The following is a 27,976-nucleotide window of genomic DNA, read 5'->3' as shown; positions in this document are numbered from 1 at the left end:
GGAGAGCATGTCGACTACCAAGGTCACTGAGTTGCAGGCTGCAGTATGGACGAAGATGTGCTGCATGACTATGTATGCAAAGACCAAGGTCCTCGACGCGCGCTGAGGGCGATCTCCAACGCGGTCGAGCCACATCCATCAGTCGTATATTGTCTAAAGAAACGATTGACGATTCAAGAAAAAGTCATACTCAATAACTTAGCAATTATCCCATTGCCAAGGACCCCATAGTTGAGTGGACACCCACCAACCTCCTTCTCGACGCGTGGGGGGCACGCTACTAAAGAGGGTAGAGGGTGTACTGTTAGTTAATTGAAGTTGGGTTTGGATTAGTTTAGTTTGGCCGGCAAGGAGACGAGCGAGCGAGCGACTCGGACGCCGACGCGGATTGACCACCACACGCGCGCCGAACCCACCTCCACCTACCTTACGCTCCGGACATCCTCTTTCTCCTCCCCCTCCCCCTCAAAAGGCCATTGAGTCTTCTGACCGAGTCCAGTTTCCTTGTCTTGACACTCTCCTTGCTTGCCATTCCTCTGGAAACCCGGTTCGTCCTCAAAAGTTTGGGTGTGCTGTACTGTACAAGTTCCAGCACGTGTTGGTAGTTCTCGCTCTCTCCTGGTCCGAACTACTTGAACGGAGCTACTACTGGAGTACAACACGTCCACCACACACAAACACTTGCTCTTCTTGATTTTCTTTTTTTTCCCCTACCATCCCCTCTTGTGGTTCTCCTCTAGTACTTCTATCAGGAGTACTCTCTCTCTCTCTCTCCCTCTCCACCCCACTCACCATGCATTCCACCGTATCAGCACATACCAGCCCTGTCAAGGACGGCAGGCGGATTCTCGGCGAGAAGACCGTCAACGCGTGCCTGTCCCCCGCCCGCCATCGCCACGCCGCCTCCCTCTCGCCGGTGAAACGTCCATTCCTGGAGACACCGTCGCTCACCTCTCCGTCGAAAAAGCTTCTTCCGTCGCCGCTGTTTGCCGGTCAGAAACGCTCCATTGACCAAGTCGAGGGCCACCGCGAGCATGAGAGCAGTGCCCGCGAGCGCGCGCCGGTCCAGGCACCGGCACCGGCACCAGCAGCAGCAGCAGCCCCAATCCACGCGCAAGTTGAGTCGACGACGAAGTCCCCAGCAATTGCAGCAGATGAACATGTCAGTAAACGCCATAATCCTTTTCCGAAATTCATGTATACGTTACTAACATCCAGTCGCGTGCTCAGATCCTATCCGACGCGACACAACAACCCATTATTCCTGATCTAGAAACACAACAACAACAACAAAAACAAAACGAAGTCGAACCACAACAGCAGCAACAACAACAACAACAACAACAACTACCACCCCCGCCTCAACCCAGCGAACTCCCAGCACAAACTCAACCCACCTCCACGCGAGCAGTCCTCTCCGACCCAGCGACGCGCAAACGCTTTATTCAGGAAGTACGTGCCCCCCAAAAGCGCAACAAACCACCCAGACCCCCAACCCCAAATAAACATGCGAACTGACCCCCAAAACAGAAAGCAACCCTCCTCCGCACCCGCCTCCAAACCGCCATGCGTCACGTCCGCGACCCGCAATTCGACCGCCGCCTCTCCGAGCTCGAAGCCCACAGCCGGAAATGTCCCCGACTGACCACCGCCGTCGTCCCCGGATCCCAAACCCCCGCGCCAAAAGACATAACACGTATGGCGGCGGCTGCTGCAGCAGCTGCAGCTGATCCCAAGACCCCGGTCCCGTTCATCACCACCACCCCGTCGAATCTGCAACAACCCGAGCACACTACATCACCTGACAACGACAACAACAACCACGCGTCGGGGCTATCGTCGCCGCCGCTCTCAACAGGGAATGACGCTGCGTCTGCGCTGGAGGAGGATGATGATGATGATGATGATCCGATGAAAACCCCGACGCAGAAGATGTATCGTCATACCACAGGAACAGGGAACGAAGCCTCGCCGATGATGCAGTTGAGTAGTCCGCCTGCGACGGTGTCGCGACGGAGAACTGGGACGGGGATGGGGACCGTGCCCGAGGAGTCGGACGTTGAAGAGGACGGAGTGGGTCTGCCGGACACGCAGAGGCGGTTATCGCAGAAGGGGGATGCGGTGGATGGGTTGTTGAAGTTGATGGGGACGGCGGAGCAGCAGCAGCAGCAGGCCGAGAAAGCAGAGGTGCGGACGGGGTGATTTCATTGACGGCATGTTGTGCTTGCTTATTGCGCCCCGCGTCAACTGTGGCATGTGGGGATAGAATCCCTCTCGAGGATAGCGTCATGCCTGTTTGTCGCCGCTCCGCCGGATATGATCTACCCAGTCAAGCTTGATAGATTAGGGCAATCGCGGCTCTTGCCTAGGACGGAGAGATGAGGCTCTGGATCAAATGCCATGCATGTATTGTATATAGAACAAGGGGAACTTAGAGCTATCCGGATGGTAGAGATGGATGGCAGGGCATGCGAGAGAGAGTCAATTCAATCATGATACCCTTCCTACTTTCACCTTCCTGGTATACTGTTCTCGACTACTAGGTCTTTGCAATTGAATCATGCTAATTGCGGAGATGCATAAGTAGGTATTTTCGAGAGTGATCCAGCCATTGATGAGGCAGCACTAGTCTGCACCAGGGACTATAGGTAGTGAGTTGTTGCTGGTTGCCCGGTTGCCATTGCACCAGATCACTAGAGTTGGCATTCCCCTCCTACAGTAGGAAATAAGATCAGTTGGTACTTCGTACCGTTGTGCTAGTCCGTTCCACCCGTGGGTATGCATCTAATTAGGGCATGTTGCATCTTTGCTCATTTCGCTGCTCGCAGTGGAGAGAGCAACCTACACGAGCCTGGAGTCGAAAAAATTGTTGTTTAGTCGGAAACCTGATCTGGGGTTTTAGTTCGTGATTACTGTGATCAATCCACCATTTCTGGCTTTTTTGTTGGCTTAAACTAAGGACAGTACATGAGGGGCATGTTGTGCTAAGCTTTGTCGGTGAGCCCTAAGGTAACGGGGCCAGCTGCCGCCTCAGGGCACCTCAGGTGGAACGCATGATTACGCGATTAAGCTTATGGACGAGAGGCGACTTTTGCAGGGTCATGGAGTAGGGGTATACAAGATGGATAGGGTTTAACACGTCAGCCACAAATCAGGTACAGACTGTACGTACATGTGATCTTTACCAGTACTAGGCAAGTGGACGGGGCTCGCAAGAGCCATTTCAGTATACTAATGGGAGGAACTTGACTCAAGGGCATTAATGATTAGATATGCTATCTTTATCATCATTGACTTCGATACTGTAAAATGCCCAGGCTGTGAGCAGGCAATGGAAAAAGCAGCCACGGATTACCTCAGCTCCATCCCTCCACCTCAGCTTTCCCCGCATTTCCCCCTTCCTCCAGCTCTGGTTCTTCTTCTCGAGCTTCTAGAATCCTTTACTCAGTTCATTGTCCCCAACTATTGTCATCGAGAATCTGTGACTCTGTGTAACACTCCCAAGCACCTTTCTAGTCCCACAGCTTTGTCGATCCTTACTATTTATACCTCCCCCGCAGATCTGTCAGTGGACGGGGCGGATTGATTGCATCATCATCGGAACTGCTGTAACATCTGATCCATCCCTGAACCTCGCGGCATCCTTCTTTCATCTCCCAGCTGCGGTCAGATGGCATCGCTACTCTTACATTCCTGAGCACGTCAATATCATTATTCTCGTTGGAACTGGCCAATTCGTAGCAGTGTCTCGACATGCGCCTCTCCCTTGTACTCATAGCCGCCCTTCAGGCGACTGTGAGTATCGCATCCAGCTTGACCCCTCCGGTTCTGCCCCTGATCGTGCGAAATCCGTATCTCAGCACCTGGCTGGGCAATGCTCGAGATGAACCCTGGTCTAAATGGCCCATCTTCTACACGGGGGAGGAGCTGGGTTTGTCCCTCATGGCCCAGGTCCCCAGCACAGGCACTGTGTATCCTTTGCTCGGCAAGCCTCATGAATCAGTGTCGGGGTAGGTCATCGTCGCCCCGAGGACGAATTCGATTATTTTGCTAATGGTTCACTCTACAGTGTTTTGCAGATCGAGTATCCTACCTACCTTGGAGCCAATTACGACGCGTCCACCACCAATTTGACCTACCGTATCAACTCCGCAACTACCGCGGCCCATCACCAGCTCGATATCACCGTATCCTTTCTTTCTCCTATCACCCCTACGTCGACTCTGCGGCAGTCGATTCCCGCCTCCTACGTGTCAATTCACGTGCATGGCAACGCAAGCGTAAATGTCTATATGGATATCAACGGACGCTGGGTGAGCGGAGACGCGGGTAGCCAGCTCACCTGGCAATACGATGGATATGGCTCCGAGGAGAGCAAGCCAAGCTTACGCAGATGGCGTCTCCAGAGGAAGTCTGAGTTGCTACTGTCAGAGATCCGGGATCGTGCGGAATGGGGGACTTTACATTTTACCGGACCGGCTGTGCGTCTTCAGACCCCCATTGAAGGCGGAATTCATCGTGGCTAATGTGCCGACCAGGGCGTCCAATATCAATCCGGAGAGGCATCGGCCGTGAGAAGCTTATTCGCAACCCAGGGTGTCCTGGAAAACATCAACGACGACGCCTTCCGCGCCATTGGCGACCGTGAGCCGGTCTTTGCATTCTCCAAATCTTTCGTCTTTTCCCCCAAGGATGGCCACAGGAGTGACAGCGTGACCTTCACCCTTGCATTGACCCAAGATCCAGTCGTGCAGTATGCTTCAGCGCGCGGGCTGACCCTGATGCGACCCCTCTGGGAGTCGTGGTTCCCCAGTGTCGAGGCATTGCTGAGCTTCCACTACAGTGACTATGCTCATGCAAGCCTCCTGGCTGCGAACTACTCCGCCCAGCTCGCTCAGGATGCCTATCAGTCGGGTGCGCATGATTATGTGGATATCGTCGCGCTCTCCGCGCGCCAGGTCATGGGAGCAACCACTTTCGCGGGGACTCCCGACGATCCCATCCTGTTCTTGAAGGAGATCTCCTCGAACGGCAATTTCCAGACCATCGATGTCATCTTCCCGGCTTTCCCCTTCTTCTTGTACACCAACCCGCGGTGGCTGGCGTACCTGCTGGAGCCGTTGATTGAGCACATGCTGAGTGGACAATATCCAAACACGTACGCCATGCACGATCTGGGGACGCATTTCCCCAATGCCACCGGTCACCCGGACGGAAATGACGAATACATGCCTGTGGAGGAATGTGGTAACATCCTCATCATGGGCCTGGCAATTGTCAACTCCCTTCGCTACTCGGAGGATACTGCTGCGACATCCATCTGGTCGGCGCAGGGTGCATCTCCCGAGTTGCCCGAGGAGACTCATGGCAAATTCCCTCTGGTCAATCTGCAGATGTTCGGCGGCATCGATCACCAAGATGGCAGATGGGGCGGTGGCACGCAAGGCGAGCACTTGGCTGAGAGATGGGTCCAACGCAGTTATCGACTCTGGGATCAGTGGACAGGTTACTTGGTGGAGTTCTCCCTCGAGCCCGCCAACCAACGTAAGTCATACCTTCGTGACAGTAACCAGGCAGCGAACTGACACCACCACAGTGTCCACGGACGACTTTGCCGGCTGGCTTGCTCTGCAGACCAACCTGGCCTTGAAGGGTATCATCGGCATCAATGCGATGAGTAAATTGGCCGAGGTGGCGGGCTACCACACCGATGTCACTTATTACAAGGTAGGTCATCGATTTTCAGCTCTCGAACCCGGCTTGAGCTGATCAACCCAGAACATCTCGGATACCTACATCGCCAAGTGGGAGGAATACGGCATGTCGCGCGACCAGACGCACGCCAAGCTCGCCTACGACTGGTATGGATCCTGGACCACGATCTACAACCTCTACGCCGACGCGCAGCTCTGCTTCCACCTGGACGGCACCGACAACTCTCCCGACTCCGTTCCAGTCCACAACATCGGCCAAAAGCCACTCACCCCCGCCCCTCCACTGACCCCCAAAAGAAAGCACGGCTTCGTCCCGCGCCACATCTACCAGCGCCAATCGATCTGGTACCACAACGTGCGGCAGAAGTACGGCCTGCCGCTCGACAGCCGCCACCTGTACACCAAGACGGACTGGGAGTTCTTCGCCATGGCGGTCGCCGGCGAGGAGGTGCGCCGCGAGATCCTCGAGTCCGTCGCCCGCTGGGTCAACGAGACCGTCACCGACCTCCCCTTCACCGACTTGCACAACACCGAGGGCCGCGGCGAGTTCCCCGGCCCCAACTTCTACGCCCGCCCCGTCGTCGGCGGCCACTTCGCCTTCCTGGCCCTCCAGCGCGCCTGCGGCGGGCGGGCGAGGGAGGGCCTGGCCTTTTTGGATGGCGTCGCAGACCCGGAGGGCACGTTGGCTGCGTGGGAGGCCGCCGCGGCGGAAGCGGTGGAGCAGCTCGCTGGCTATAGCCCTGAGAACACGGAGCTGTAGCCCAACCCAGTACTCCGTAGTCTGGGTTCTTTTTGTGCTACTATCTCCCAGGTATATATACGCAGCGCCGTGAGGTGATTCCTTGGCTGCTAGTTGGGTAGGAAGGAAGTAGGGACCGTAGCCCTAGCCCTCTCTCTCTCTCTCTCTCTCTCTAGACAATTGAATTGAATCTCAAATCTCCCTACCGTACCACCCACTCTGGACACCTCTTTTGTCCTAGATAGTTGGTTAAGGCTTTTCAAGTAGGCCAATCTCTCCCCCCTTACCTATCTGTAAAGTCAGATTCCCACCAGGGGAAGGGGGGGGGGGGTGGGGGGCATAGTACACGTGCCGACTTATGAGGATGGTAGGATGGTAGGATGGTATGATAGTAGACTAGTAGACCTAGCATAGTAGAATAGCGAACAAGTTATTAATCCGGTCAACAGGAATAATCCTCTTGCACACTGTGTCTACAATCTACACTATAAGTTACTAGATAGACAGAAACTATACGTACTGCTCCCAGGTCCCAGGTCCCAGGTCCCAGAATCACAAACCATTCTATCTGCCTGCCTGCCTGCCACCTACAAACCTCGTTCATCTGCATATCAAATGACCGACTGACTGGCTGAACAGAGGGGGGTGGGGGGAGGGGGGGCTCGGGGTGCTGCGCCGCGAGAGAGAGCGAAGATGCAGCAAAACACCCTATGCAAGGTATACAAGTACAGTACTTGGTGCATTGCCATTACCGGGCAATGGGCAGGCAGATCAAGAAACTGAATTCCGCGATGGCTGGTTCGAGCGACCGAGCGATCGAGCGATCGAGCGGGAATACCAAGCTTTTTTTGTGCATTGGGAGGAGGAGACCAAGTACGAGATATACATGTCCAGCCGTTGAGATTACAGGATGCATTACTCCAAGGCAAATACGGAGCACACTGCGAGATTCTTGTTGCATATGGGCGAAAATCTTCTCATTTTTTGGGGGAGATATTTTTGGAAAATCATATGCAGCGGTCTCGTACTTGCATAATAGGTGGCGATCAGATTGGCTTTGCTCTCAAGACACGCGATCAAGCCCCGGACAAAAGGGAAGCTAACTGCGCACGGAAAAGACAAGACGGTCCGACTACCTTAGGCATCCTGAAGTGGTTCAACGGGTGGGGAAGAGGTTTTCCTGCGGGATAGGGCTGGAAAGGACGAGGGGGAGAAAAGGATTAAGATAAATTAACGGAACACATCGTGTCATTTGTGAGCGAGTTAATGGAAAAAAATTTTCGTTTTTTTGGAACCGGGCAGATGGGGGGGGTGAGTTATTTAGTTAAAATAAAACACACGCGCACACACACGCAAGATTTCTTTCGACATGGGGACATGACGGTGTTTGGGGTTAGGCATGAACACATTTATTTGCCACCAAGGCTGGGGAAGTTCTTCTCGTCGACGGTGACGGAAGCGCCGCTGGTAGCAGCACCGCTGGGGCGGGGAGCGTTGGTGTTGTTACCACCACGGCCGCCGCGGCCGCCGCGAGCACCACCGCGGGCACCACGGCCACGGGGGCCGTTGGCACCTCCGCGGGGGGCCTCGACGAAGCGCATGTCAACCTCGAGGACGTTCTTCTCCTTGCGCTGCTTCTCGCGCTTGGACTTCTCCTCCTTGCCCTTGATGTAAGCCTCCTCCTCCTCGCGGGGCTTGAGCTCCTTGGCGGCGGCCCACTTCTTGTCGAGCTTGGAGCCCTCGTTGGCGGCACGGACGGGCTTGGCGCTCAGGTCCTCCTGGGCGGCCTTCTCGGCAAGGTAGTCGGCGAAGGACTTGGACTTGTCGGCGGGCTCCTCCTCGGCGGCGGGAGTCTGGGGCTCGTTCTCGTCCTTGTGGGCGATGTCCTCTCCGGCCTTCTCATCGTCCCAGGTCTTGTCACCGCTCTGGTTACCCCAGCCCTGGTTCACCTGCTTGCGGGTGTCGCTACAGAACGCATCAAGTTAGTTTTCTGTGTGATCCTGTTCTCCGCCCGAATGTGGAACTTTCAAGTGAGGCGGATCGCTGGCGGCGGTGGGTGAAACAAAATGGTTGCTTACGTCTGGCCGGTGCGGGACTGGCGGTCGTGGCGGACACGCTCACCACGCTCACCACGAGCGCGGAAACCGTGGCGCTGGCCCTCCTTGGGGTCCTCGGTGGCCTTCTCGCGGTTGTTGGTGCGGCCGGCGTTGCGGTCGCGGAAAGCTATCCGATCGGAGTGTCAGCCGGGAGGGGCGGGGTTGCTGCGGATTGTGAGACATGGTCATAGAACGTACCGGCCTCGTTGCCAGTGGCACGGTTGCCGCGGCGAGCGTTGTTGTTCTCGGCACGGGGCTGAGTGCTGGGAGCTTCCTTGGGAGCATCGCGCTTGCCAACACGGGGAGCAGGTCTGTCTACAGCCCTCGTGGGAGGCTCAGGCTCTCTGTTGGGGTCCAATTCAGGATCATTGCCTGTAGTAGCGAGGCGCAAGAGCACGCAAGAGGTTAGAGATTGATCGCTTCTTTCATTATGCATCAACAGATGGGCAGGTGGGTGGGATGAGATGGATGGCAATGCGGATGGATCCGCTAGTCGCGCAAGGGTATGATGTATGTTGCAAGTGAAAGCAGCACAAACGAGGGTGGAATTGAGGAAGCAGCAGGAAGAGGGCGAGAATTACCAAGAAGCTCGTAGAGGTTCTATTTATCACGAAAAAGATATGTTAGCTGGGGGACATGTTTGATCCTCGATGGGACGTGGTGAGTTCTTGGTGTTGGGCGCTGGGCAACCGAGTTGGACCGAAAGCAACCTCGTCAAATCCCTCGCTCACAACCCCGCTCGCTCGCTCGCTTCCCACTCAGAAAGACCTTCCCAGCTCAATTTGGCGGCTCAGGACCTCGCGAGACGAGCGGATTGACGCGGAATTTGGTGGTGCTGGTTCCCAATCGGCGCGGTAAACGATAGATGACGATGGAGTGTCGCGAGAAGTCCTCCTCCTCCCCTCGACGTAGGAAAAAAAAATACAACGCACCTTGGACCGGACGTCCGCCATGACGCCTGGTTTTATGCGGGGCCTTCCGGGGGAAGGCTTTGGTCTATCACAACAATTCGGGTCCGACTGAACGGGTGACGGATGGTCGACACAGGCAGAAACCTAGACGACAGTAGGTATCCGGCCTCTCCTTTGGGGATGGGAAATGGGATAGGGGAGATAGAGGGATAGTGGTTGGAGTGAAGGGGTTGACTGACAGTACGGTGGATGGAGGCAACGTTTGTGGTTGCACTCGCCCAATCCGGTAAGGTGCGGATTGCTGCTAAGCGAATTCGGCAATGAGCACCATGATTGGTCGAGAGGAGCTAGGGCTTAGGGTAAACGGCCAGCGGATGACGCCCTGATGATGCTCAGTGATCACCTGCAAGAAGAGCTTCAAGGTTCTAGGTAAGGTAGGTTCCCAGCAGCATACGAGCTGCAGTCGATGACCGTTGCTGAGCCCATTGTTCGCTGCCAATCTGTCATCATTATTGCTGACAGGGTGAGGCATATTCATCTACTCGGGGTGGTGGGAGGCTGGAAGCTGCTATCCAGGCTGGTTTCCTCCAAGTAAGCGAAAAGAGCTCCTCCCGCCAACGGAGCACTGTAGATAGCACCCTCTCTAGTCTATCTATAGCAATGATTGAACCCCCTCTGCTCCCCAGATATTCATCATTGGATACAATGTCCCCAGTCTCTCGACTAGTGATCCTGCACAGAACGAATTGAAACCGTCCACTATTCCGCTTCTGTATGCTCGTGCTCAATTTGCTCTGCCATTGGGTATTGCTGGCTGGGCAATGCTGTCATTGTCCGACGCGGGCAAATCACGTGACATTCCGCCCATGTGACCCCGAGCTCATCTACAATTCATGACGCACTCAGGGCGCTGGACATAACTCGCTATTAAGCAGATCTCACTTGGAACCATTATCAAATATGTTCATAAGAGCTGGGAGATGGCCCCGATGCAACTGCTCGGCGAGCCGATCATGCATATATAACGAGCTAAATATAGACCAAGAATAGACATGCCTCACATGAATCACTTTCTTTCGACGCTGCTTTTTTTTGAGAAGAGAAAAAGTCACACAGAATACCGACCGCGGCATCAAAACGTCAGAAACAGCAGTGAAACATCAAATCATATGGTATCAACCGCAAAACGCCAGGCAATGCTCCGAAGTTTCAACTTTTGTCTTCCAGTCATAAAGGTGCTCGGGGGCACAGCCAGGGAAAGAAGCCTGACTCCGTCCTCGCGAACATCACCCGCAGATGAGAAGTCGCACACATGCAACGCATGGAAAGAAGCAAACATAGGAAACAGGAACTCAATGACGCGTATTATTTTGTTCGTAGCTAAAGGGGGTTTGGAAGTGCATGCTGGCACTGAGCCCGAACGGATCGGCATCCAGCATGGGCTCATAGTTGCCCAAGATATGATTGGAGGAGGTGGTCGGGGCGTTGTTGGTGCCATACGCGCCGTTGGTCCCTTCAGCAGCATGCGGGTGGTATTGATTGAGACCATGCTGTCCCATCGGATGGGCGCCCGGAGCCACGGATCCCGGGTTGTTGTAGCCGGAGACATAGGACGAGGCCCCGACAGCCGACTCATGCTCGTCATCGATCATGTCTGCCTGGGCATCATATTCTTGTTCTATGGACGGTTAGTGCCAAGTTGACAAACTCATAAGCAGATATATCTTACCTAGTTGATCGTAGTGCTTCTGGAAAGGAGATGGATAGTAGGCCGAAGGAACACGAGAAGCACGAGGGCCCGCAGCACTGGGGAGAGCAGACTTTGGCTCCGCCGTATCTGGCTGACCGATACTCATTGGAGGGGTCGTCTGGCTGAGGTTCCGCGAGTGGGCAATCATGTGCGAACGTTGAGTGTGCGGATCCACCCCAGCCGGAGACATCGCACCTTGGAAGGGGAAGGCGGGCGACTTGGCATGGGATGGGGAGGAGGCATGCGAAGGAGGCGTGGCCTGATACTGGGGCGAGGGAATGCCGTATGCGCCATCGCGATGCTGAGACATGCCAAAAGGTTCTTTGGGGGCGATGCCTTGGGGATGCCTTTGAGCGGAGTTGCGATTGACAGCAGCGCGCTCCAGGGCGGAGGGCGGCTTGGTTGTCATCAGGTTGGGCTTCGCCGGAGCCGTACCAGGGGCCCCAGCCTTGAGTCGCAGTTCAGCTTGGACATCAATGCCTATGAGGGGTCAGCATGGCTGAGACAAGGATAACTTTATCGGGAGATTGGATGCATAGATAAGGACACCGACCCTTTTCGAGAAGGATACGTTCCAGTAAGGAGTTCTTATATCGCAACATCAAGCACTCATCGGCTGCGGTGCGATGGTTCTGTTGCAGCGTCTGAAGAGACTCCTCATTGCGCTTGATAGTTGATTCAAGCTGACGAATGTATTCTGTGCGACGCTCCCGGAATGCAGCCTGGGCCTGGCGGTTGCGTTGCTTTCGCTCTTCCGAGGTGGCGTAGATCTGATAAGGGTCGGGGGTCAGTCTAGTGAAGCTAAAATGCAGCAAGATAAGAAAGAAGGAATCAGGAACGAACAAGGGGGGTAAGAATGAGATAAAGCAGGTGGAAGGGGAGAGTAGGTGCATTGAAAGATAAAGCAGGAGGGCGAGGGAGGGATCTGACAGGACGATAAGGGACAGCAGGGAAAGGTGATGATAATGAGAAATGATAATCGTGCGGGGCCCCGGACTGGCACACAGGGTCACCTCCCGCCCAAACCCAACCCAGAGAGATAAGAGATGAACCAGAGGGGGGGAACTCGAAAATTATAAGAAGCGAGCAAAGGGACTTCGTCTCTCAGAAGATCAGATCAGTTTTCTTACGTACAGGCTTTCTCCCACCCTTTCGCTTTTGTGTCTGGGCCACATCCTGGGTTAAGATCTCGCCATCCGCCTCAGGCGTGGACACTGCCGAACTGATTGAACCCTCAGGCATCGGCTCTGACTTGGGAATGACCGGATCCGTGGCCGGTTCATTTTGAAGAGGATGACTGGTGGTCTCGACCATAGAGACCATTGGGATTCTAAAGGGAAAAGGGGGGGAAGGACTTCTGATGTCTTGTCCCCCTCTTCCGTGAAATGATTCTTTGCCTGGATGGAAATTGCCTTGAGGGTTTGGGGGGAGGGGAAAGGAAATGGGAAGATTTCCTTGGATAGCGATGATGTGCCCCCCTTGCGTTCTTGCGTGAGTTGGTGGTGGGAATTTGATGGTGGTATTGGATGAGTCACCCAACAGAATCCGGGGTTTGGCTGATACAACCTAAAAAGCCAAAGGAGGGGAAAAGAGGAGAAAAAAAAGAGGGGAAACTTTTAGATAATGAAAAAAAGAGTCCCCCCGGAAAGAGAACAGGGCAGATGACAGATCGAAGATCAGATACGTCTCAGGGACGAACCAACAAACTTTGGCCTGCTTCACACTTCACAGAGACACGATGTTCGCCAAAGCTGGGGTAAACGCGGTGGAGGCGTTTTAAGATTAGATGAGATAATGGGGATGTCTCAATGAGGTAAAACACGTCAGTGTTTAAACCACTTGATAGGGAAGAAGATTGATCCCGGCGGGGAAGGGCTGGGCTGCTGCTGCGAGATAGTAGTTCAGACGCAGCAAACGCGCGGATGAGCGGCAATTGGGGGGGAGGAGGGGGGGGGGAACGTGCGAACTCAGGCTGAGGGTCGCAGGGAGTCCGGCGGAGCAAGTGACATAAAAGAAATTGGGAACAGTGGTGAGAGATAGCCAGCGAGCATCGGCAGGCAGAAAGACGTGGTGGGAGGAAGGAGAAAGTGGGAAAGGGCGAGAGGGTGGGAAGATGTGAGGTAAAATTATTTACTAACAAGAACGGGGTAGACCTTAAGAGGGCAAAGCATAAGAGCGAGACTAGTAAGTAGTCAGGGAAAATTTGGAGCAGAAGGAAGGGAACAGAAGGCGTGGAAGGATTAGTATTGGAAGGAAGAAAAGGAAAATGTGAAAAGAGAAAATAGAAATAAAAAAACTCTCTCATCATCTCATCTGATCATCATCATCATTATTATTTTTACTTCTACTCATTCCTTCCCCTCTCTTTCCTCTTTACTTCCATCTCCTGACTCTATAAACTGCGTTCCTTCTTTCCACTGTAAAAATTTTCACTTTCTCTTGCTCTCTGACACTCGCCTCGTCAAAATTCCCTTTGGGGGAATCCAGACTAATCAGTGCGACTGGCCTTTCCAGGGGAAGGAGGGCGACGAGAAAAAAAAGTGAAAAAAAACCAGGAACAGACGATCCAATCAATTCTGACCCCCCTCTCAATCCCACTCGGAGGGGTTTGCGCTGAGAGACAATATCGACTGGGTTGGTGGTTTCGCCGCTTCCACAAAATCTGGTCGGGCCTTGTCTGACGGCCACCAAGTGGATAGGAATGGGCTTCCGTTCTACTACTGGGGACTTTGTTTCAAAGCGTTCTCATAAATGATTGGTAACCTCCTTTGAAATGGAGAACTATACCTACGAACTACCACTACGACATGCTCAATCCACGCAGGAGAGGGGAAACTTCTTCCCTTGTTGCTGCGCTCTGCTCACTTCTACCTACTGACTAGCTAAGGTGATCTCGGAATAACTGGCAGCATGTTCGCTCCTTCACCCTCAGTGGCTGGCAGCGGCACCATTTCCCAAGAGAGGGAGGAAGTATCCACCGCGCGAGGTTTCGACCCAGCCGAAGATCCGCCCAAGGTACGGACGGAGTACGCCAGGCGGCCAGACATTCAAGCGAGCACACCCAGAAAGGACAGAGAGGCAGCAGACAAGAGCCAGCAACCTGCGCAGCAGCGAAGTCCAGATCGTCCTCTGACTGGCCACCAGCTCGTCCGCCCTGCCCCATGCAGGGCAACGGGTGGAGAGGGGGGGAGGAAGGAGAACGTGTCGCGCGGTCTGACGCTTTGGATCGCGGTCCGCGGAACCTGGGATGATGCATCAATGCATTTGTTCGAATGTTCCATGCGCTCCGTCGTCATCCGGTTGTTCGTCACACTGGAGATAAATGTGTAGTTTGTCTGTAGGTAGGATCTGTTTTTTTTTTTTTTTTTTTTTTTTTTTGCTTCTTTCGAGGTCAGAGGGTCGTATCCCCTACAGGCCGTCTGCCTTCTGACAGACCATGATGGTTGTTGACTGGGATGAGGGGGGAGGAGAAGAGGGGGGAAGTTCTTTTCCCTCTGGTCCACAGCCCGCGGAGATGTTCCGGCCGGGCAACAAGAGCACGACGACCACATTCAATAACCAGTGGATGATGGTGGTCCGGCCAGAATTTTTCGTGGGTTCCGTTGGGGCGGAATTCTTGTCCTCTTGCGTCGACCCTCCTCCCCTCACATCTCTCTCCTGCTTTGCATGCTTTGCAGTGACTGTGGTCTGTACCTCGGTTGACTGAGAAGCGAGTTGCTCGATCTGAGAACTCAATTGTCTTGTCTGACCTTCGACATGCCACTTGTCATGGAGCAACCAAACGAACCAAACGAACCAAACACTCGTGACCAAACCTGACGAGGATTTTCCCTGCCTCCGCACGGGCCGGGGGTCTGCATGGCCTGGTGTGCTTACCATACCATACGCGGTCGACTAAATTGCCCTTGTCAACCAGGAATGACGACCTGCCAACAATTTGCTACCTGCCATAACAGTGCTAGATGAGATCCCTGCGACATAAGCACTACTCGTGCTCTTGAATGCGACCAGAAACCAGACCCAGGCCGGACTTTGCCATCCCCCAAGTGTACCGATACAGTAACACATTAGGAGACCTCCGATAGGAGGGAGTCTGTTTGTGCAGGCCGAGAGTCGGCCCTCGCCTACTACGCACAGGACATACAGTACATACAGTACATACAGTACAGCGCTTCTTTCCCAGATCTGCAACCTCAATATGTGTAAATGCCCGCGGCTTACTACAGGCCTGGCAATCCGGGGAGGGATCATCATCATCACGAGGTGCAAGCCATGGGATCAGCTGAGGGTTCGCAACAATGGATGGGCTGATGGCAGGGCACGCAGGCATTTCGCTTGGATCCTTGGCATCGTGAGAGGGAGAGGAGAGACAGCGAGCTGGCATTCTTGTCTCCATATTCATCGAACGACAACAGTAGAAGTCAAGACCCTGCAGCTGTAGTCGAGGCAAAAGCAGAATGACATGCACCTCCCTTGTGTGCGACTCGACTCTGGGGTTTGCGGTGCATTGCTTTGTCACTCTTTCCCCAGAAAGATGGGGGAAAGTCAGATGAAGGGCCTCTTATGTCATACGTATACTGAGTGATGCTTGTGGCATTTGATCCCTGGCTATCATTTCCATAGCACCCTGTAAAAACCGATCGATGCTCGAGTCTTGCCCCTCAATTGCAGAGAGAAAGAATCCAGTTGGGGTGCAATAACTTCAAGTGTAACCCCCTCAACACAGGATGGTGCCCTATTCAATTCAACCAGGTCATCACTGAAACAACAAAACAAACACTTTAATCGACATGATCGGTCGGCATTTCGAAGATGTTAGGTAGTTATTAGTGGTTGGTTAGCAGTAGAGCCAACCCCAACCCCAACCCCAACCCGCCAACGGACGGGGGCCTCGGGAAAGCTGAGTCGCGGCGCCGCGGCGCTCCAATGTCATCTCCGGATTAATCAGACTTCTTCACATGAAGAAGGAAACCTGACTGAAAGGGCCAACGCTAACAAATCTTCAAATCTTCAATTCCTCCTAAACCATTCATTCATCCACCCCCACCTCCAGACACCATCCACCCTTTCACAACTCATTGACTCCAACTCCAAACAAGAGATCCATCCGTTTACCGCGAAAATCCGCAACTTGATCTAATCGATACAAAAACCCTGCGGATCAGCCACCGGAGAAGCTGGAATAGACCCAGACCTCCTCAACACCACCTCGGCTATACACAACCTTCCCATCCCAAAAGCAACGCCGAGAATGTCCTCATCCCACCCCTCGAAAGCAGACACAAGCCCTGCGCAGACGCAATCCACCGCAACCGAGCACGACGCCCAAACACCATCCAGCCCCTCCACCAACCCCGCAGAGACCACGACCACGACAACCATCCCCACGAGCACCACAACATCCTCCACCGCGCAACCCGCGCAACCCGCCAACAACGACGAGGATGATTCCGATTTCGACGAGTTAGACGGTCCGTCTTCCCCTCCCACTTTTGTTCGTGTGGTAAAGTGATAAGAGTGACGGCTAACAGCAAGCGGGGTAACTTGAAAACAAAAACAGACGTCCTCGACAACTTCAACAAACCCGCCGCCTCCACGACGACCACGCAGCCGCCTTCCTCCGCCACCGCCACCGCCGCCGCACCCGCCACGGAGGATGTTGATCTGGATGAGGAGGCGTTCCTCAAGCAACTCGAGAAGGACATGGCTAATTTGATGGGCGCGGGCGCGGGCGCGGGTGATGCCTCGGCGGCCGGGGGGATGTCCGAGGGGTTTGGGGACGAGGAGTCCCTCGACAAGGACGCGGAGATGTTCGCCAAGTTGCTCGAGGAGGGTGGGGTGTCAGCGGAGGACTTTTTGAAGCAGTTGGTTGGGGATATGATGAAGGGGGAGGCGGGGGGTGCGAAGGGGAGTGGTGGTGGTAGCAGCGGCAGCGGCAGCGGCGGCAAGAAGAAGAAGAGTAAGAGCAAGAAGAAGGGTAGCGGGGGTGCGACGGCTGGGGAAGCGTCCGCGACGAAGAGTGCGCCTGCGCCTGCGCCTGCGCCTGCGCCTGCAGCAACTGATGCTGCTGCTGCTGCTGCTGCTGCTGCTGCCGCCGCCGCTACGGCTACGGCTACACCGGAGACCTTCAACGATACGATCCAGCGGACGATCGAGCGCATGAAGGAGTCCGGCGACAAGGCGACGGCCGCGGCCGAGGAGGAAGACGACGGAGACGATGCGGACGACCTGGTGGCGCAGCTGATCAAGGCGATCGAGGCCGGCGCGGGCGGCGACGGCGACGACGCCGACCTGACCAAGATGTTCCAGGGGATGATGGAGCAGCTCTCCAACAAGGAGATCCTGTACGAGCCGATGAAGGAGCTCGACACCAAGTTCGGCCCTTGGCTGGCGGAGAACAAGGCCTCCGGCAAGGTGTCCGACGCGGAGCTGCAGCGCTACGAGAAGCAGGCCGGCGTCGTGGCCCAGATCGTCGCCAAGTTCGAGGAGCAGGCGTACACGGATGAGGATCCCAAGTGTCGCGAGTATGTGTGGGAGAAGATGCAGGAGGTGAGTGTGGCCGGCCAGCTTGCAACCAAAAACCGTGGGACCGGTTTGGGGCATCTGATCTGATCGAAATTAACTGACTTGACTGTTGTATAGATGCAAGCTTGTGGGAATCCCCCGGATGAGCTGATTCCGGCGCCCATGATGGAGGATCTTATGGGTGGAGGGGCCGGAGCCGGAGCCGGCGCCCCGGACTGTCCGCAGCAGTAGAGGTCTATTTCTTCAAGTTGTTCTCGCACTGGTGGATGCTGATGTTAATTTGGTCGGATGTGATGATCGCCGTTTCTCTGGCATTTGTCTGTCTATGTCTTGTACATATATCCCCTGCGTTTGCGCTCTCCCTAGACGTATGTCATGATGGTTTGATGTAGTGGCTAGCAACGAGAAAGTAGTGACTCCGTGTGTAAAAATTATGAGAGGGAGGGACCTAGAGAGTGAATAAATGGCAATCATACTTCTTATAGTACGTCGTGTCCATGCCATTGAATCATACATTATATACCCAGAGCCTGCAACCATCGTCTACTGGTCTCATATAGTATATATACATAACTCCTAAGTCCAACCTCCAGCAAACGCCCAAGCAGTCCATGATACAAGTCTCCATCAGCCCCGAAGTCGACCAGCGACATCCGGAACCAGACAACCACTCCCTCAGAACACTACGCTCGAATCCCACCCCAAAGAATCACGACATATCCATCTCCTGACTATGCGCAAACTCCTCCATCCCCGTCCCCCCCACCAAATCCATAAAGATATCATCATAATCCTCATCACTAAACGAGCCCGAGCCCGAGCCCGGGGCATCGTACCGCCTCTCCACCCCCATCTCCTCAGCAGCAAAGGCACCCCGCTCCTGCTCCAAAAGATAATGATCCAGCGCATCCATCTCCGCACCTTCACTTTCACCCTCATCATCCCTTTCGACTTCCTCCTCCTCCACCAACCCATCCAACCCGAGCCCAAACTCACTCACCGCCGACCGCCGCATCGCCTCCCCCCACCGCTTCTGCTCCGCCACATGCTCCAGCAGCACCAGCTGCTCGCCGCGGTTCTCAAAGCGCCCGTCCGCGCGGTCCCGCTTCACGCGGTTCAGGAACGCGTTGCGCCGGGTGGTGCGCGCCGCCGGCGAGGCCGAGGTCCCCGTGTAGGGTCTGGTGGATCGGGCGGCGGCGTTGGCGAGCGGGTTGGCGATCTGGGCGGCGTAGCGGGTGGCGAAGCGGGAGGGGTTGTTGGTGGAGGATGCGATCGGGCTTGTTGTTGTTTCCTTCGTGTTGTCGGGGTCGAAGGAGAAGAGCGGGCCCACGGTCGTGATGGCAGCGGAGAATGGTTTTCGGACTGGCGATCCGAAGCAGGATGCTGATGATGCGTCTGGTTGGAGTGGGGAGGAGGGGAGGAAGGTTGTTAATGGGGTTTCGGGGTCGGTAGGTGCTGCGCCGGCGTTGGCGGTGTTGGCCAGTGGGCTGGAGAAGAGGTTGCGGTTGTTGTTGTTGTTGTTGCTGGTGTTGGGAGTGCTGGGGGTGGTCATTGTTGAGGAGGACGAGAATGGTGAAGAGTGGTGACGGCGAGGAGAGAGTGGTGAGGGACGCGTGGGTGTGCTGCAGTGCGAGTGCGTCCGGGCAAATGGTGCGGTTGCGGTGGTATGAATTGGATTCGAAAATTGGTGTTCTTGCTGCTGCTGCTGCTGCTGCTGCTGCTGCTGATATACAGGCTGCGTCGCGAGCATCATTGCGAGCGAAGAATTGTTGCGGTGCGGATAGGGAGAGAAGGAGAGAAGTAGTGCAATTGTACTGTTCTCGGTGGCCGTGATGTGATCCCGCGGTACGAGCAGTGAGGTTTTGGGCTTGGTTCCGAGCGGTAGTCCCACTTTCTGTCTATGGTCGTGGATGTAGATAAGATCGGTTGTAGAAAATGAGAGGACTTTAACGGATGATAAGCATCAATGGCGAGAAGGTGTTCTGGCGGTATTTACAGCGGTGTCTGTCGCTTCGAAGATTGTCCCAGCCACTGCGATAAGGCAAAGTATTCGCATTTCGCATGCCGGATGGGAAATTCCCTCCCGCAACGCGTCCGCGTCAAACACGTAATCACGTGCTTACAGTGGCTTCATGCCTGATCCCTCAGGCTCTCAGGCGTTAAGAAGGTAGATCGGACATGTCAGCTCCGCCTCAAATAGGAGGCGGTAATGTAGTCAACTTGAGGATCATGCTTCTTTATAGAAAGCTTGATGATCATCAGGGACAATCCCCGGGCGAAACGCGTTCTTTCTCAGGTTCAGGCTAGATAATGCAACTTGGAATCCACCTACACAAGCCGAACGTGGGATTGAACACTTGCAATACAGCACTGTGTCGAGTCGAAACTGTATATCCTTTCATAGGTTCAGTGGTAGCCATTCAAAAGACACCCCTCCCTAAAACACATTCATTTCCTCTACAAAGCATCCCTAGGCAAAGCATAATGACGACATACTGCCGGACGGGATATAAAACGTTACGCGCAGCGACCATCTGCAGGGGAATACGTAGTCGATCCATTGGTCATGAGACCGTCTACTCGACGCCCCCGAAGCAACATATTGCATAGTTCATGCTTCAGGAGGCGCCGTCTTAGTCAACGATCTACCGCAGATCCTACAGCGAACAAACTTGATACTTCTCAAACATTCGGTCAATTAAATACATACAATCAAAAGCTTTTTGAAGGCTGAGATCGAAGACCTGCAATCCAGAGAGCAAAGATAGTGAGACGCGAGAATGCCACTGTCCAGCGTCCCCTAGAATGAATCAAATGCTTCGAGGGGGGAATCAAAGTAAACAGAGACCAATCATGCTAGAACAAAATCCGCTGTGCTATGTCAAGGAGTGTAGTGTATGTCGGAAAGAAGCGACATGTAGTCTATCAGAGAACGGGAAGGGTGGTTCTGCAAATGTGAAACACACATCGGGACAAAGAACTGAATAACGATAAAAATCAGACTCGAGGAATTCCTCGCCCACAAGCGCCATGAAAACTGCGTCATAATCGTACAAACTTTACAGTTCCGGAGCGAATATCCAGACGTTGTATCTTATCTGAGACAAGCAGATACAGAGACCGAAGATCGGGCCAGACTTAAAAGTTTGATGCCGCATTCACCGGACCAGGGTTGTGATACTGGTCAAGCGTGGTCTTGAAGGGCGTTCCACCGGCACCGGGGCTAGGAGCCTTCTCGCGAGCACCGGATCCGACGGCAGTGCCGCTCATGAGGTCGGCAGCTTCGTCGTTGTCATGAGCAGCCTTGCGAGCATGGATTCTCCAGGCCACCACCGCGATGGCTCCAATAATGATCGCACCACCGACACCTACAACAACACCAATAATGATCTTCTTCTGAGAAGACGAGAGACCGGAGCTGCCGCTGGAGCTGTTGGAAGAGGCCCCACTGAGGCTGGGAGAATCGGTCGCGCTGCTAGCCGGAGTGGAGGTAGTGGTGAGAGTGGTCTGCACAGGGGTTCCGCTAATGGTCTCAGTGGTGACGACGGTCTTAACGACAGGGGTAGCCGTGGTCTGGGCCGTGGTCTCAGAAGTGGTCGTAGAGCTATCTTTGCTGTTACTGTTGTTATTGTTGTTGTTGTTGTTATTGTTATTCGACGAGGTAGTGGTGGCGGCGGCAGCATTAGTAGTTTGAGGCGCGGTCGTATCTGCTGCTTTGGTTGTCTTGGCTGCTGGTTCCGTGGTACTCGTGGTCTCTGAGCTTGACGTAGTCGTGGGTTCAGGCTGACTGGTAGTGGAACTGGTGGTCTCTTTGGTGGATGAAGTCGACTCGGTTGATGAGGTTGACTCGGACGTTGTGGTAGGAGCAACCTCTGCGGTAGTAGCAGCCGCAGCAGAGGTGACAGCGTTTCCTACGCCCGTGACCGCGGCGCTCTGGCCAGCGACGACGGCCACGAGGGAGAGGGAGTAAAGGAGGAACGAAAGACGAGCGGCTCGCATGATGACAGCGGTTGGTTGGTTGGTTGGGAGTATTAAGTCGGAAGTCAAGTATCTCTCAAAGGCTTCCAGCGCCGAACGGACGGAGGTTGTGGGAGATGACTGTCAGACGAGACGTAGATGGGTATATTGAGGTCAGATTTCCAACGCGACAAAAGCCCAGATGGGAGTAAGCGATCGTATCTGTAGTCGGGAAGAGTGTGTAGTGGGTAAAGACACCGATGAGATAGGTGTCTAAATGGAAGATGGAGGGGTTAACGAGAGACTGCAGATGTAGAAGACACCCGAAGGGCACACACACGATACAATATGGAGTGGGTAAGAGAAAGAGCGTAAGGAGGTGCGGGATGGAGATTATTGAAAAAGGACTGGAGAGGGCGAGAAGGGAAGGGAAGGGAAAGGTCAGTGAGTGGCAGTGGGGGGACGGGAAGGAAAGGATTGGACTGATCCGCTCTGCCTCTCTCTCTTTCTCTCGCTCACTCAGTAATCAGTCACTTATTCACTCACTCACTCACTCACTCACTCATTTCACTGCAATCCTTTGCACAACCGTCCGGCCGCTGAAAAGTCACCGGGGCCAGGCAATCCAAAATCACCAATGGTAAACGCGCGCCCAGCCGTGGGCGCTCCCTAGTGTTGGCGCTAATGAGGTCCACTGACCAGTCAGCGGGAGCGATATGAGACAGATTGACCAGGGGGTTCACTAAATTTTGGAACATTTTGTGCATTGTTAGCCCATTGTGACTTTTGTGAGCATTTTCAGGCGCCTGACTTCGGGGCAGTGTCTTTGTTTGGGGCTTCGGAGGGGGAGGTTGGGTCGGCAATCCCACTTTTGATTCGTGGTCTTTCCACCGGCACACCCGAACCTCCTTCATCAATGGGTCTCACTCATACCCTAAGGCCGTTAAGGATTATTATCTGTCTATCTGTCTCCATATCAAGTCAATACTCAGTGCTCCGTAGACCACTAATTATGACTGCTTAGGCTAGCACACTGCTTTTTTCACCCCCCCCTCTCATCACTAGCCAAATTGATAGTGTGGGAGATCTTTATCCGATCTCTAACAAATTAATGAAGATTCCGCGACTATGGTTCGGTGATACTATTTTAAGGTCTGTACCGTGGATTCGATGTACCAACAATGACAGTACCACAGAACCTCATTCAGGTTCATCTTCAGTTCCTTTCTTACAGTCCTTACTCCTTAGGTCCTTAGGCAAGACTCAAACATCCCAAACAATGCCATCCACCAACCCGAGTCTCTCTCCCTTGGACTTCATGTTTCGCCTGGAAGTCCCGCATTCCTCCGCGTCGTGGGCAGTGGAGCAATTACTCAGTCAGTCCACATCATCCATCAGACAGACCCTGGGACATGGTGCAAAAAGGTACTGCAGAAAAAGGAATTTCTGATTGGCACCCGGTCTCGTGCCTGAAAGAAAATTTCGATTTAGACCCATCGACATTATGCCGGTGCAGCCGACGGTGCTCCATAATCAGACTCTGTTTTTTTCTTTTTCTTTTTTTTCTTTCGGGGTGGGAAGATCGCCTTAACCATCCAACATGGTTTAGCGTGGCGAGACAGAAAGAACTGCAGGGGCAAGCCATCCATCCCTTCTTGACCTACGGATATGTGTACAGCACTTGGGTAACTAGGCGATGCTGGAGCATGCCCTACGGTGGGTGTTATTCCGCTATCCGGAGCAATTGGGATGCATAGATACTATTATTGCCCTGAGCTTTGTGCATCTCGAACGAGTCCATTGGTCTTGACTTGTGTCTGGCCAGTCTGCCACGGAACAACCAAATGGTCTGGACAATGTCGAAATGGGCAAAGCTTGCGTGTCGCACGCAGTCGAGGCATGATCGGATGGGGAAAAGCTTGGTCTTATCAGATCTCGTTGACACCTGAGTCCCTCAGAAAAAGACAGTTCACAGCTCCCCTCCACCTCTCTGATCCGTGATGTAAGGGTGTCTCAGATGTAGACATGCGATTTCTAGAGTGATATCATCCTAAAGTCTACCCATTAGAGCTGATTGTACCGGGCTGCTCATACCCTGCAAGACCGTGCAGCGACAGCAGCAGAGTCAACTGCTAAGCGACTTGCATTCGCAATTCAACCATCATGCAATTTCTCTCGCCTTCCAATATGTCGGATTACCCATGTAGGAATCTGTATGAGAGCAACATGCTAGAGTTGTTGATTATCGTCTAAGCCTCGCTATCATCATGCAGAGATCCTCCCCTCAACCCTCAGACCACCGCAGACCCGGCTGACTTCTTCTTACTAATATGTAGTCATGTATGTACCGTATGCATCATTCGATATCATACCTCTTAAGCCGCATTGCTTCAATCCCGGATATCCCGGCGAGCTACTCCGTACAGGAGATACAGTATGCACAGATGCACAGTACCAGAGCCCATGCTCCCGGCTGAGAATCACTCGATCCCATCGCAAGCCACCTGAAATCAGCCACTACCTGCAGAGACGGACTGAGCACGATCAATCGGACACATCACACAGTACAGTACGATAAACAAGCCACCGCCAGGGCCTTCCAGACAGTAACTTGGTTAGCAGGAGTCTTACAAACCACCTGATCCAACCCTCGTAAACACCCATAGCCCAAAGCTTAAGCGCAAAAACAATAGTTGCTAGCAAGCCACCCGAGCGTTGCCACGAGGGAAAGGCCGGCAGTTGCCACGAAAGCGAAGCCACTCCCTGCTGACTCTGCCACAGCGTCACTTCCCATCAGTTCTGTCTGACTCACCGTATGTTCGTTGTCTGACGCTTACGAAGAAGAGGATACCTACGGAGTACCCCGTCTAATCCTCCCTTAGCAAGTTAGCATAGTTAACATGCATATGGATCGTGGGTTCTGTTAATTAGCGGCCACTTCTGCGATTTGGGTTGTAGACGTTCCCGAACCAAATTTACGGGAAATGCAAGCTGCGACTTGTAACTCAACTCTGTATCTCATGCCTGTAAGTAATTTTGGAAATGGACTGCTGAGTTGGCAATCACACAAACATAAGTAGCGAAAGTAAACAGAAGGAAGGGTAACTAAGGGTAGACTAAGGGGACGGGAGGCGAGGGAAACAGCCTGGAAAAAGGCCCAGCCTAGACCAGACCCCCTCGAGACCCTGCATGACACCTGTAGCGGTAAGTTGTAACCACGGACGGGGAGGCACGCACTGCTTGCTGGCTTCCAATTCAACCCTACTACAAAATGCAACATAAACAAGATGGGACCACTTTCCAATCCAATAATACTCCATTGACTCATGAGACCTTCTTCATAATAGCCAACTGTCTCTGCAATGCATTCAGATAAGGTGATCAATTAGTAGATAACTCTCCGGACTTTAAGGCATGCCTTCGTCGTTTCCACAACATTCCGCGCCTCCCCTTCTCCCCCCTTCGAATGCTTTCCGGCTGATCGGCAGTCGGTGACGGGTTCTAGACTTCCTGTTGCACTCTTCACTGCCAACCCTCCCCCCTCCCCCACCGGGGTGGTCGTCATCCAACGTGACTGAGCTCTTGGGGAGAGGGGGCTACTATGTCGGGTTGAGTACTGTACTTGCATGCACTTTCATGTAGGGGTCTGGATCTGGAACCCGGAGAGATGGGTGGGTGGGTGTGGTGACGACTACGTGGATCGGGTTGGAGCTTTGGGGGTTGCGCGGGTTTATCTACCGGAGTGCGTGTGGGTTCGGCCTACGCGTGCGTGCGTATGTTGTTTGTGTGTGTGTGTGTGTGTGTGTATGCTGATGTTCTCCTGGACAGACAGGGTCGGCCTAATGTCCATCTGATTTGTGTACATGTACCCATGCAGTCGGTTGGAGAAGTGAGTAAGCTTGAATGCTTGGGGGGTCTTTGACAAATCCACCTAAGTTGGTGACTGCTTCAACCCTGAGTTCGTACTGAGTAGATGAGATTTATAGGGTTTTGTGCTCGTCTATGCGGTTTGCCCTGCCTTGCCTTAAGGGAGTCAGTTGTGCAAAACTTACCAGCGGCTTTGCAGGTCTTGCTCGCATACGCGAGCGTGCCGACTGCGACATGGGCAAGGCTCGATATCTACGAGGTGGGCATTTGATCGTATGCATGAGTTCTCCCTGGGTGACCTATCTCTTCAGTCGACGATTTTCCGAGATCGAGGTTGCTGGTGCGAAGATATGAACATCGATGGTTCATGTTGCCTACAGTTGTGAGATGTTTACTTTCATTCACAGATTCGACCTGGGTGGACAAGAGAGCCGATTCAATGAAGTGGACGAGGCAGGACGAGTGCTCGCTCGACGCTGATTCGGATGATGGATGTACGCTATGCAATACACCATGAATTGGTCTGGCACCAAGCAAGAAACCGGAGAATTACTAAATAAACAGTCTGAATTGATGGGTATCATAGGGATATAGATTGGTTGATATGAGCCTCCGCAGTCGAATTTCCAGCTCGCCGATCAGTATTTCTCCGTGGGCTTTCCTTTGAATTGATTCTGGCACTCCTCCTTGAAGTATGCCCAGAACCTTCTCGGGGTAGAATCTAGGAATGTATCTTGTCAGGACCACCAATCCCCACTCAATGTGTTTCGAGACTCTACACAGATGGCAGTCAATCTGTGTGTATGTGTTGTTTGGCATACCAGGGTTTGAGAGACGGCCGGAGCTGCTAATCCGGGGCGTCTCTGGCGGAGGCACGCCGTGTTTCACACGTTCAACTTGTTCATGGACCTTCCCAACGACGCGGTGAAACGTCCGGCTGGAGAGCAGCTTTTTTGTCATAAGGAGCGACTTTGGTCAGTCTTAAGGTTTCGCAGCGGACTTCGGCCATCGTTGACAAACCTGACGAACGAGCAGCGTCTGAGAGAGAAGGGAAAGTGCATTAGCATTAGGCTGCTGTGCGATGAAGGGATGAGAGGAGTCCATTATGCCCAAAGACACACACCTCCAACGCTTGGAGCCCAAGCATCCGGAAGACCATCCTGCAGAGATCCTCAGGGAATTCAGTCGACCGTCTATCGTCTACCGGTGGAACACCATGAGCAGCACTGTCGATGACAGTGTAATCAGTGGTTGCATAAACAGGTGGCGGTTATGGCTACGACGCTGGGAACACAATTGTGGTGCTGAGAGAGAAAGAGCGGAGATTAGAGCGAGTCCGAGATGAGAGATTACCTAAGGACCCGACCGGGTGCTTGACTTGACAGGGCCAATAACAGCCACAGCCGAGACTGAGCAAGCAAACAGCAGACCGGGACCAATGAGAGACAGAAAAGTCTCCGACGCGGGATGGAACCCTTTACAAGAATGCATCTCCGATCATGAATGGAGACTGTCCCAGATGAATTAAATGAATTATTTTGACTCTCACCTCCCTCTCTCATCAAGGTAAGAGTACATAGATCCATGAAGGGAAATCTTGGATCGCCTGCCGGAGCTGATCCAGGTCTCCTGATTACATCACCGTTCTTGTCCCGAGGCCAACGAAACAATTCAAGGTCCCTAGCAGCCTGGAGTACCTTATGCATGCCCATCTCCGGATTGCCAGGACCAGCTATGAATCCCATTGTAGTGATTAGTCCAATACCGTTAGTTTTATACAAGATCGATCCTGCCGCGGTCACTGGAAAAAAAATTCTTTCGTCTGTGTTTGATATAGGTTTTGACTTGCAAGGACATCTTGACAAGCTATACTTCCTCTTCGCATTCTTGCTCTGTTTCCACATACGCTCTATTTCTCTCTTTCTTCCCGACCAAAAGTCATCGGACGGGTGGCCACGTTCTCTGGCAGTGCGGGGAGTGCAGCTTCGAAATAGCGCCGCGAGGGGAATATCCGTGAGGGCAAGGAAAAGAGAGAGAGAGAAGAGAGAAAAAAAAATTGCTCCTCTGGCCTTGGCCCAGGTTCAAGCATTCCCCCCCTTTCTCGTTGGGATATGGTGTGGCATTTTTTATCGTCAAGAGAATAAATATAGCAGAAGAATTTCACCAGCCACGATCTTTGCCACCTGAATTGAACTCATAATCTCATTCAACCCCTCCGCGACCCCTCAGGGCTATCCTTGCCGAGATTATTTTGTCCAACTACCTACCGGTACATACATACATCCAAATCTACATACTGTTGGCTGCAGTGACGCCAGTCCGATTTGGTTGAAAACAAAAACGATTAGTCCGTCGGACGAGTCAGCCTGGCTAACGTTACGATTCGTGCGCGCCTTGTCCCCGTGAGATCGAGAAAT

At 53.5% G+C, this 27,976-nt stretch overlaps 12 protein-coding genes across 12 annotated transcripts; 5 read left to right on the top strand and 7 right to left on the bottom strand.

Annotated features, from left to right (window-relative positions):
• The first annotated feature begins 441 nt into the window (after positions 1 to 441).
• BO72DRAFT_431257 (uncharacterized protein) lies at positions 442 to 2,475 on the top strand. The gene is made up of 3 exons (XM_040943130.1): positions 442 to 1,162; positions 1,231 to 1,452; positions 1,531 to 2,475. The coding sequence occupies exons 1-3, from the start codon at positions 794 to 796 to the stop codon at positions 2,200 to 2,202; spliced, it is 1,263 nt and encodes a 420-aa protein (XP_040800260.1). The 5' UTR covers positions 442 to 793; the 3' UTR covers positions 2,203 to 2,475.
• Positions 2,476 to 3,407: 932 nt separating this feature from the next.
• Positions 3,408 to 6,654, top strand: BO72DRAFT_431255 (putative glutaminase). Its single transcript, XM_040943129.1, has 5 exons — positions 3,408 to 4,010; positions 4,070 to 4,481; positions 4,539 to 5,544; positions 5,597 to 5,727; positions 5,779 to 6,654. The coding sequence occupies exons 1-5, from the start codon at positions 3,754 to 3,756 to the stop codon at positions 6,472 to 6,474; spliced, it is 2,502 nt and encodes an 833-aa protein (XP_040800259.1). The 5' UTR covers positions 3,408 to 3,753; the 3' UTR covers positions 6,475 to 6,654.
• Positions 6,655 to 7,707: 1,053 nt separating this feature from the next.
• Positions 7,708 to 9,663, bottom strand: stm1 (putative telomere and ribosome associated protein Stm1). Its single transcript, XM_040943128.1, has 5 exons — positions 9,482 to 9,663; positions 9,131 to 9,149; positions 8,748 to 8,921; positions 8,532 to 8,676; positions 7,708 to 8,418 (listed from the first exon to the last, which is right to left on the bottom strand). Exons 1-5 carry the CDS (start codon positions 9,500 to 9,502, stop codon positions 7,863 to 7,865), a joined length of 915 nt encoding a protein of 304 aa, XP_040800258.1. The 5' UTR covers positions 9,503 to 9,663; the 3' UTR covers positions 7,708 to 7,862.
• A 1,149-nt stretch (positions 9,664 to 10,812) lies between these two features.
• On the bottom strand, positions 10,813 to 12,524 carry BO72DRAFT_380341 (putative bZIP transcription factor; the record flags this gene model as incomplete). Its single annotated transcript, XM_040941386.1, has 4 exons — positions 10,813 to 11,138; positions 11,190 to 11,690; positions 11,764 to 11,980; positions 12,345 to 12,524. The coding sequence occupies 4 exons, from the start codon at positions 12,522 to 12,524 to the stop codon at positions 10,813 to 10,815; spliced, it is 1,224 nt and encodes a 407-aa protein (XP_040800257.1).
• A 191-nt stretch (positions 12,525 to 12,715) lies between these two features.
• BO72DRAFT_144182 (uncharacterized protein) lies at positions 12,716 to 13,887 on the bottom strand. The gene has a single exon (XM_040939184.1). It carries the CDS (start codon positions 13,516 to 13,518, stop codon positions 12,898 to 12,900), a length of 621 nt encoding a protein of 206 aa, XP_040800256.1. The 5' UTR covers positions 13,519 to 13,887; the 3' UTR covers positions 12,716 to 12,897.
• Positions 13,888 to 14,018: 131 nt separating this feature from the next.
• Positions 14,019 to 14,588, top strand: BO72DRAFT_449030 (uncharacterized protein). Its single transcript, XM_040944928.1, has one exon. The coding sequence runs from the start codon at positions 14,121 to 14,123 to the stop codon at positions 14,538 to 14,540; it is 420 nt and encodes a 139-aa protein (XP_040800255.1). The 5' UTR covers positions 14,019 to 14,120; the 3' UTR covers positions 14,541 to 14,588.
• Positions 14,589 to 16,461: 1,873 nt separating this feature from the next.
• Positions 16,462 to 17,966, top strand: pex19 (putative peroxisomal membrane protein receptor Pex19; the record flags this gene model as incomplete). Its single annotated transcript, XM_040946955.1, has 4 exons — positions 16,462 to 16,681; positions 16,771 to 17,109; positions 17,266 to 17,759; positions 17,853 to 17,966. 4 exons carry the CDS (start codon positions 16,462 to 16,464, stop codon positions 17,964 to 17,966), a joined length of 1,167 nt encoding a protein of 388 aa, XP_040800254.1.
• Positions 17,967 to 18,257: 291 nt separating this feature from the next.
• On the bottom strand, positions 18,258 to 19,919 carry BO72DRAFT_449028 (uncharacterized protein). The gene has a single exon (XM_040944927.1). It carries the CDS (start codon positions 19,486 to 19,488, stop codon positions 18,445 to 18,447), a length of 1,044 nt encoding a protein of 347 aa, XP_040800253.1. The 5' UTR covers positions 19,489 to 19,919; the 3' UTR covers positions 18,258 to 18,444.
• Positions 19,920 to 20,798: 879 nt separating this feature from the next.
• On the bottom strand, positions 20,799 to 22,088 carry midA (putative cell wall protein). The gene is made up of 3 exons (XM_040939183.1): positions 22,031 to 22,088; positions 21,282 to 21,833; positions 20,799 to 21,143 (listed from the first exon to the last, which is right to left on the bottom strand). The coding sequence occupies exons 2-3, from the start codon at positions 21,732 to 21,734 to the stop codon at positions 20,874 to 20,876; spliced, it is 723 nt and encodes a 240-aa protein (XP_040800252.1). The 5' UTR covers positions 21,735 to 21,833; positions 22,031 to 22,088; the 3' UTR covers positions 20,799 to 20,873.
• A 3,598-nt stretch (positions 22,089 to 25,686) lies between these two features.
• On the top strand, positions 25,687 to 26,000 carry BO72DRAFT_449026 (uncharacterized protein). Its single transcript, XM_040944926.1, has one exon. The coding sequence runs from the start codon at positions 25,695 to 25,697 to the stop codon at positions 25,911 to 25,913; it is 219 nt and encodes a 72-aa protein (XP_040800251.1). The 5' UTR covers positions 25,687 to 25,694; the 3' UTR covers positions 25,914 to 26,000.
• Positions 26,001 to 26,141: 141 nt separating this feature from the next.
• On the bottom strand, positions 26,142 to 26,821 carry BO72DRAFT_449025 (uncharacterized protein). Its single transcript, XM_040944925.1, has 2 exons — positions 26,381 to 26,821; positions 26,142 to 26,280 (listed from the first exon to the last, which is right to left on the bottom strand). The coding sequence occupies exons 1-2, from the start codon at positions 26,517 to 26,519 to the stop codon at positions 26,198 to 26,200; spliced, it is 222 nt and encodes a 73-aa protein (XP_040800250.1). The 5' UTR covers positions 26,520 to 26,821; the 3' UTR covers positions 26,142 to 26,197.
• BO72DRAFT_143578 (uncharacterized protein) lies at positions 26,715 to 27,662 on the bottom strand. The gene has a single exon (XM_040939182.1). The coding sequence runs from the start codon at positions 27,461 to 27,463 to the stop codon at positions 26,909 to 26,911; it is 555 nt and encodes a 184-aa protein (XP_040800249.1). The 5' UTR covers positions 27,464 to 27,662; the 3' UTR covers positions 26,715 to 26,908.
• Between the last annotated feature and the right edge of the window lie 314 nt (positions 27,663 to 27,976).

The sequence above is a fragment of the Aspergillus fijiensis genome (genome assembly GCF_003184825.1).
Source record: "Aspergillus fijiensis CBS 313.89 unplaced genomic scaffold BO72scaffold_30, whole genome shotgun sequence".
NCBI lineage: Eukaryota > Fungi > Ascomycota > Eurotiomycetes > Eurotiales > Aspergillaceae > Aspergillus > Aspergillus fijiensis.
This window is presented reverse-complemented; position numbering and strand designations above follow the sequence as displayed.